Source organism: Anarhichas minor, unplaced genomic scaffold, assembly GCF_050575085.1.
Source record: "Anarhichas minor isolate MPS153535 unplaced genomic scaffold, ASM5057508v1 ptg000062l, whole genome shotgun sequence".
Classification (NCBI taxonomy): domain Eukaryota; kingdom Metazoa; phylum Chordata; class Actinopteri; order Perciformes; family Anarhichadidae; genus Anarhichas; species Anarhichas minor.
This window is the reverse complement of record NW_027466508.1, coordinates 4195029-4204169: the sequence shown is the minus strand read 5'-3', so window position 1 is coordinate 4204169 and position 9141 is coordinate 4195029. Positions and strand designations below refer to the sequence as shown.

Sequence of the window (9141 nt, the reverse complement as noted above, 5' to 3'; positions counted from 1 at the left end):
CAATCATGAAAACGTCCCGGTGAAACTCACAGTCCAGTTGAAAATCTCGGAGGGGCTGTGCGATACTAACGCACGGCAGCAGCCAACGACACAGAGATCACGGCGAGACCCGGTGAGGATTAAATCAGCAGCCGAACCGGATGCTGCTGCTTTGACCTAAAGTGATTTACCCGCAGGAATGATTACGTTTACACTGTACTCTACAACAACCGCAAATGTGAATGTTGCCTGTATTAAAACACCTCCCACTAAGTAGGCTTGTGGCATGTCATACACGAAAAAAAGACTGAGGAAATACGTTTTTAACTAAATGACATCAATAGTTCATCCAAAACAAGCTGCTGCAGACAGGTTTGAGGATTTGTCTTTGAATAATAATTAGTGTTTGTTGAGGTTCTTCCGCAAAAAGTTAAATAAACTAGTAAACACAAAAAGAAAAGACAGGTCCTCACTCCTTATCTCACCGATAATATGCAAATATGTCACAGGTGTAACGGCTGAATATAAGAACAGCGGAAAAGTCCGTTCTCTGTGTTTGTTACCTCGACACAAACACTCGTACAGGTTTCATATTGGACTATGATTGGGGCGCGAAACAGTTGTGATTTTACAAACTCTTGCTGATACATGTGTTAAACTGAAATTTAAAGTGAGCGCAGAGTAACTGCCCCCGTCCTTTCAGCAGATGAATGTGAAAACGAAAACGACATGATGTCTGTGCACAGTGAAGCTCTAGCAACAATAAGAAAAAGACATTTTTGATTGGAGGGGGACATGTGAATAAATAGTACATGTGCAGAGTGTAAATGCACAGAGAAACTATCCAGCATGAATGAACCTGAACATTGAACCTACATTTATAATTCTATCTGTAAAAATCAATTTCCTATTTATACAAAATGAGTTTGTCAACTGCTCAGCTGAAGGCAGGTGAGGGAGGACACTTCATTTTCCAATAAACACATTTGTGAGTCCATTGAATAGGCAAACAAGGACAACTTATTCCATTGACATAATATTAAAGGTATCTTTTGTCTGAGCTGTAAACATGTTTCAAAATATCCCTATGTGCCTATACATGCAATAACAATAACTGCTGCATATTTGTAACTAGTCCAACTGGTTTTTGGTTTTTAGCAAGATACAGATATTCCTAAATACAGACAGAAATATTTATATATATATATAAAAATATACTTTTTAATACCTTTTGATCCACAGTACTGATAATGTGTGCCGCATAGGCAGCACTAAAATGTAATGCAAATGTTATGCGGAAGCTTTGTGTAAGTGACTTTCAGATTGTTATTTGTGCTATGTTATTTTGGTGTGTGTGTGAGAGAGCGACAGACCTGAGAACATTTAGAACTGTACTATGACTCACTGCCCTCTGCAGGCACACTTGAGAAGTGTATTTACACCTCTGCACAGCACATTTTAGCTATCCTGGTTTTTAGTTGTGTGACAAAGAAGAAACTAACCCCCTGTCAAGTTTCTTGAAGCTGTTCTGGAGGCTTGTGGAACAAAACCTTACAAAGACACTCGTATTTTGACATATTTACCTGCAGTATTGTTCATTTTGGGATATGGTGATGATAACTGCTCAAAGAGGTGTCTGATTTAGTCCACCGCTTAGTATCTGAGTATCCGAGTATCGGTGGTTCGATCTCCGGCTCTGCTAGTCCATGTCGATGTGTCCTAGGGCAAGACCCTTATCTGTCTGTCAGACATCTCCCTGTACAGGATACATAACTCTGATGCTTTTTCATCAGAGTTAAATAAATCAAAAATGATTTACTGCAATGTATGCCCATTAGGAACAGCAAATGCAGGGAGCCCCTCTCCCACATAGGATACTTGGATAGATATTATATATATTTTTCCATTTCAGGCTGTCCTATTTAGAATCAGATAAAGTTCTAAATAGGAAGCCTCAAAGCACGTAGATAGAGAATGGGCCATGGAAAGCGTAGGCCTACTGGTACCTATATGCAGAATGCTAAAGAGCATTATTACTTACAATTTGAGCTGTCTGATTGGCTCCTGAAACTTGACACAAAATTGAGAATTTGACACAGAGAAGAATGACACCCAGGACGACATGCAAATTCGTGAGGCGTTCAATATTGCTGAAAAATATGTTTTTTTCATATTTGTGGGGGGGTCGGTACTGCAGCAGAGCAGAGCTCCGCTCTGGTTAGGGTTAGTTAGTTAGAGCCGTGGCTTTCTTGTGAAAGTCACGAGGGGCACGGGCACATGGGGAGCATTTATCTAAAAAGACCTTGGAGTTTCTTTATTGGAAAGCATAACTTGTCCATAATACTGGACGTTTAATTTGGGTAAGGTGTGAATTGAACCGCCTCATTTTGGAAGGGCTTCTGGTCATGAAAATATCTTCTACACCTATCCATGGCCTCCCTTTGTTAGACCACAGTAGTGTACATTAAAGTAGAGATGAAACCCTTTAAGATCACATCCCCCGGTAATATTGCAGTTATTTAATAAGGTACTGTAGGAGCGTGGATATTTGAGATACCTTAGCTCTTAACCAGCCGTGCAATACACACCCATTATAAAATCTGAAACGGATCCAAAATTTTCCTGAAACTTAATCTGTGACTTAATGAAAACTGTGCTAGCTATCAAAATGTCCATTTGGCTCAATAAAGTGCAGCGTTTTGTCTACGTTTTAAACTTTGAATCGTGTTTCTACATTAAAGTATGGCTAGTCAATATGGGCCCAAAGTGTTTTTTTTAGCTCTCTTCACGCCAAAACCCCATTCAAGTGAATGGAGAAATTTTGATCAGTTTTTTGGGATTTTCGGGAAAACCGCTGGTCGAATCTCTCGAAAAAATACTTAGCACACTATTCCCGATCAGGCCGCACATTTTGATGTATTTTTTTGCGCAGGTGTTGGTAACGCTGTGTGAGGAGAAGCGCCCCAAACTTTTTTGGATAAACCTGATTATTATTATTAAGCCCGATGGATTATATACAGTGTGCTTTGGCACAGGCAGTTTTACTGCCTTGTGCCACAAAGCCACACTGAATTAACACCCGAGTAGTCATACAATGTAAAGAGTAAAAAATAGACATCAAATTTCTAGGGTGGAGCAGTAAGGCATTTTATCATTAAAGTTACAATAAAAGGCCACTTGTGAAGCAGACACTACTGCATCTCAATATAAACTGTAGCCTTCCGACAAGATGAGACCATCAACTTTTATACATTTTAACTTAATCTCCATGCAAGAAACTTTCTACAACCATAAAACGCACAACATTTATATAGATACAATATAAAAAAAATAAAAACAGTACTCAAAATATAAAATCTTAACCAATGTAGGGTGTAATAAAAAAAGAAGACATAATAGACTGCCTGCACACATTAATGAGACCTGAATATAATCTGTGATTTGTAATGAAGAGCTATAGATTACACAAAACCTCTTTTACTATGCATTCATGTGCACCATTACTTTCTTCTCTCTTTCTTCTTCAGCATGTCAAAAACAGACGGAGCCTTGCGCTTTACACCTACAGGAGGAAAACTGAAGGTATTAAAGAAGCAGGATGTTCTGTAAACACGACTAACATCAGAGGAGATAAACCTCTCAGAAAATTGTACTTTTCTTGCACTACCTTGTTTGTCACTGGGTGATTTGTTGGGTGATTCAGCGGGGTCTGCCGATCTCTTGGCATAAGCAAACTTCATCCTCTGGATGTTCGTCTTGCTGATCACTTCATGCTGTGCGATGGGATGCGGGTAGTCTTTACCCACGACGCATCCTGCTGCCTGCTGGACACTGCGTGGAGCTTTCCACGGCTCATAGATATACTGGGCCGGGAACTTCTTAAGAAGAGGAAGGTACTTTCTATAAAGTAGAGTGGAGGCAAAATCATTAATATTATTATAATACATATATTACATGTATATACAATACATGTATCCTTTGTAATGACTTGAGCTTGTTAAGTTTACAATCTTACTTGATGTAGTCTCCATTTTTGTCCGTCTTCTTGCCAAATGCGACAGGGGAGTAGACCCTGAAGAACTGGTGGAAGAAGGTACTTGCTGAGAGCCACTGCCAGTTTCCAGCATTCAGAGCCCAGTCGCCATCCAATAAAAGCTCCTCAAACACCTTCAGGGGCAGTCAGCAAAGTGAGTACTCCACAGATTTAGCATTGCACTCCTATAACACTTTCATGGTGGACGGTTGAAAAAGGATCAAAATCGATGCAGCAGAATTCTGTCGAATCCTGCGTTTTATATTTCATGCATCCTTCTTCCTTGTCAAATCCTGTGTACATTTTCGACAATGCAACTTGACTGGCGAGTATGCTAGTAGCGGCTAACGTAGCCTAAAGGGGCTACCCTAAAGCAGAGATAAGGAGTGTGATACAGAGGTCTGGTAAACTCACTTCTTTCTGACTGCACATCCTCAGATTTTTCTTTAATTTTCAATCTTGAAGTCTTCAACCCGAACAGACCCTACTCAAGGTCTCCGATCTCATTTTACCTTCTGCCCTTCTTCCCAGCTGATCCACAGGTCTCCCCTTGTGAGAAAACAAGCGACAGCATGTCTGGCCAGGTGGTGGATCCAGCCCTCCCGCCTCAGCTGGGTCATGATGGCATCGATGAAGGGGAAACCAGTCCGAGCCTTAAGGGAAATACAGAACATCCAGGATGACAGCAAATATTTATGATCCAAGGAAAATAGCAATGCTAAAATTACAAATTTCAGCTGTTTTCATTCATTTCCATTTAAAAAATTTTAAAGGATTCAATACCTCTTTCCATGCAGCCAGATATTCTGGGTTTGTGTCCCAATCCACCTGGGTACATACAGGGTTGCCCTCCATCTTGTTAAAATTGGGGATACCCACACTAGCTGTGTAGAAGAACTCTCTCCACAGTAGCTGGCCATGCAGAGAAACTGGAGGATCCGAATGCTTCTTCTGCAAATGCCACACAAACACAGCAGTCAGACTAAGTCCAAAGTTAGGCCCATACATCAAAAGTTAAACCGATTACACATTTTCTGCTATTTCTATATAGCTTAAAATCAACATCTTGCTTATTTTTTTACTGTTGAAATGTATTTAACAATGAGGGAAGTTAAGTTACAATACCATTATCGACCACAAGTTGTGCAGCCTTATTCTTATAGTACTGTACTGCTGGGTGACACTCACCCCCTGATAGACGTCTCTCAGCCGCCACCAGAAGGTGCGTGTAGACAGGCAGCCAAAAGTGACGTATGGACTGAGGACAGTGGTGCTGGGGCTCAGAGAGTTTGGAGAAGTCTGTGGCTTCTCAAAGCCGCACACCCATCCCTGGAGAAAAGACATAATCAGACTGAGCATTTCTATCAAAGATGAGATGTGGACATTTTCTGTTCGTGGGTATTTGTTTTTCTGTTTAGCATATAAATTTGTATCATATATTTATGAGAAATATACCAAATCAAATATGAATTAACTCTACAGGTGCCCAGTAGTTTTGTGTAATATGTTTTACTTCACTAAGAAAAGCTGTACATTTGTTGTAAACTCAACCTCCTTTCATTTAATAGAGGGCTGATTGGCATCCGTCAAACTCTTTACAAACGGCCTCCTCAATCTCAAAGTCCTTCAGGTATTCAATATCTGCCTGGTTCCTCAACTCCTGACCTTTGAAGAGCGTTTGCTGCAGCTCCAGGATCTCAGGACCATGTTTGTGTTTTTCAGATTTGGGCTCGGCTCAAAGCAGCCGGCTCTGAGATCCTATGCATGTCTTCCGGTTTTCGTTAAAGAGTGTCTGTGATCTCCACAGCCTCAAGTTTTTCTGTCTCCACCTGGATCACTGTGGCTCACTCACAATGTGTTTGTAGTTTGTCTCCAACAGCCTGTCTCTGCTTTGCTGGGACGCAACTATAAAGTATCTCTGTAATAACAGCAATGCGTTAATAATAAAGCACTCTTTATTGTTAGTTTGGATGCTGGTTTAAAAAAAAGTCTTCTTAGACGACGTCTCAAATAATTGTATTACCATGTGTCTCAACAGTGAGTTGCAGCGTCCAACACCCTTCAGTCGTGTAGAAATGAAGAACACACAAGTGTGAGAGTGAAATACCGTTCTTTTCATATGTTCATCTAATCTCCTCAGAGCCTCCTGTTCTCCTCCTGGGAACTGCTCCTCTCCGAGAGCTGCAGGGTCCTGGTCGAGCTCTTCCAGCGTAGGGATCCCGTATTTCTTCTCGTGGCTTTCTGAACAAGGCGTCTTCACATCTGTGACAGAAGAAACAGGCATATTTCAATTAGCCCCTTGATAGGTTTTACTTTCATTTGCTAGCTTTTCTTAAAGGTTTACCGTTTAAACTAACTGGTTTTTAGATTATATTTCCATGAACGCATTGTGATAATTCACTGGCATGATCCAGTAGTAGTACCTTTCATATCGTCCATGGCTGGAGCAGGGATGGGTCTCTTAGGAGGACCGAGAGTCTTCACTATCGTCTGCATACGGTTGTAAGCAAGCGGAGCCTTCCCATTGTTTTCCTCAATTATCCTATGAAGACATGAAAAACAAAAACGTAGCATGCAGCAGTCAACAACCCTGAAAGCAGATATTTCATAAGTAACAATTGCATAGAAGTTAAGTAAAGTAAGGAATAAATGCCCCAATATGTGTAGGCTACAAGTTCAGCATTAGTAATTAATACCTGTCTATATCATAAAGAGTGTGAGAGATTTTGTAGATGACTTCGACTCCGTGTTCTTTGGCCAGTGTGGTCACGGTTTTGTCCCGGCTCAGACTGTAGGGCTCTGTGTCGTACTCATAGGTCAACTTTGTGACTTTCCATGTGTCGAACAGCTTGGGGAACACTTCCTCGGGCTTCCCTCTCACAACAAACAGCCTGAGTGAGATAAACACACCACAATATGACAATATAATATGTATTTCAAACTTTCTTAATATTCATTATTTCTGAATGTCGTCCTCGTGTCTCTACCTGGAGTTGAGTTTCCTGAGGCTGCAGTCCAGGTCTGTGAGGGCTCCGACGAGGAACCTCCAGCGGTTGATGCCCACACAGGTGTTGTTGTGGAGGTGAGGGTCCAGGATGAACACAGGGTACAGCTCCTTACAGTCCCTCAGAGCAGCCATCAGGGCTGGGTTGTCATGCAGCCTGAGGCCCTTGCGGAACCAATGAACACATGTATGAGCCATGAACCTGTGAACACATCAAGTGGAAACTTTTCTTTATTCCTCTAAGAGTCCTAAAGGAGGCATAAGGGAATGGCAGCACAGACATTGTATTAACAACTTTGTGGAAGTTAGAAGATTTCCAGTGGTGCTGTATAATCTGCTCAAACAGTGGCAACAGTAACAATAGAAGTTTCAATCCTGCTTTAAATGGGACATTAGGAAATTTTGGTTATCGACTTAAATCCATGCACCTATTTTTTAGACCACACAGTTGCAGAAAAAGTGCCTAGGTTTGGCAACAAAGACCCAAAACAACGACCCAACAACATGACAACATCATGTTGCAGCAGTCACATGCGCAAGTTAAACCCAAAAACGATGCACAGTTGTGAAGCAAAACTTTACCTTAACTGGCCCTTAACAGTCACGCTTGGTCAATGTTGTGTTCGCTGAGATATTGAATTTGGTAATCAGCACGTTGACTTGTGTTACAAAACAGGAAGCTCTGCTACGTATACAGCAGAATCAGCCAACCAGAGAAGAGGTGACGTCCCACGTGTTGCCCCTGCAGTTTGTCCGTTTTTACACCAGATGTCACTACTGTGTAAACAATACAAGCTGTCCTGCACGTTTCCGTAGTTAAAAAAAAGTATAAAAAAGGTGCTTTTGGGCACATTTTGTAAAGAAAAGGTGCAGGATATGTGCCCTCCGTATTGACTAGAGAGAGAGAATCAACAAGTAAGTTTTCCAAAACAACTCTCCATTCAACAGACCCGCGGAGGTCTTGTCCCGTTAAAGACATGGTGTTGGGACTCCTTTGAATCTGCCAGCTCATCGTAGCTCGCCGTGATCGTATAGTGGTTAGTACTCTGCGTTGTGGCCGCAGCAACCCCGGTTCGAATCCGGGTCACGGCATTGCGATACAATGTCACGGCAGATGGGCTGTATTTTTTTGTCAATGGGAGTTGATGTTAGGGACACAGACAGTACTAATAACCACTTTATATTTCCGCAAGGAAAGTTATTTTACGGAATATTATGGTTTTCTCTGGTGAAATACGTAGACCTACATTTACTCAAGTAACGTTAGTCTACGAAGTACCTGCACTTTACTTGAGTTGTTTTTATTTAATGCATCGGATTTCAATCGTAATACCCGCCCAGTCAAGTGAAAACCATGTAGGCAATCTCCAAATTTGGTTACTTTTGATTTGATTTTGTTCTGATAAACTGAAGGATTCATAATGATATTAACAATACGAATAAAACCAATAAACGTTTTTTACGTGTTGAGAACATCATCCTCCTTCTTAAGATAAATCATTTTAGCCTAAAAAACAACAACATTTAAATAACTGAAAAATGTATCGTCACAAAGCTGACAACAGGGCTGTTTTTCTGACCTCATATGCTAAGTTGTCTTTGTAGAGGTAACAAACTTAAGATGATTATATAGAATAACATGCATTGCTGTAGACTAAACTACCCAACAGTTTAAATAGGAGTTAAAATAAGCACGACGTTAAACACGTCAGTAAAATGCAATATGCACATTAATGCACCAGTAATACCAATCCTGGTGCAAAAACACAATAGCAAAACACTGAAGGGGACCATTTTTCTGATAAATTTGTATATTTTAAGTATAGATTTACTGCTGCGGGGAAGGAGCTGAATACTTGTCCCACCAATAAATAGTCGACAATTGGGGTTTTCCCAATTTTCCCCACTTCGTTGTGATTACCATGAAGTGCCACCAGAGGGAGGCACAGTCAAAGAAACCGGAAACTATCTGTTATCGGTTTGGCTCAAACTCATCTCAAAGAGATAGTTGTTTCCGCAGTAGGTAGTATGTTAAAGGTGCCTGCACGTGACAGCAACAGCTCTCAGAAAACAAGCTGAGAAAGACGGGCTGTTTGTTTGCATGTGATAACAACCTTTGAGCAAG

At 41.0% G+C, this 9141-nt stretch overlaps 1 protein-coding gene and 1 non-coding gene across 2 annotated transcripts; one reads left to right on the top strand and one right to left on the bottom strand.

The window, feature by feature from the left end:
* Positions 1-3110: 3110 nt before the first annotated feature.
* On the bottom strand, positions 3111-7768 carry cry5 (cryptochrome circadian regulator 5). The gene is made up of 11 exons (XM_076077945.1): positions 7599-7768; positions 7000-7218; positions 6709-6903; positions 6436-6554; positions 6120-6274; positions 5201-5341; positions 4796-4963; positions 4525-4665; positions 3995-4146; positions 3647-3879; positions 3111-3541 (listed from the first exon to the last, which is right to left on the bottom strand). Exons 2-11 carry the CDS (start codon positions 7212-7214, stop codon positions 3480-3482), a joined length of 1581 nt encoding a protein of 526 aa, XP_075934060.1. The 5' UTR covers positions 7215-7218; positions 7599-7768; the 3' UTR covers positions 3111-3479.
* A 268-nt stretch (positions 7769-8036) lies between these two features.
* trnah-gug (transfer RNA histidin (anticodon GUG)) lies at positions 8037-8108 on the top strand. Its single transcript has one exon. It is a non-coding gene; the product is annotated as a tRNA-His (tRNA).
* Positions 8109-9141: the final 1033 nt, after the last annotated feature.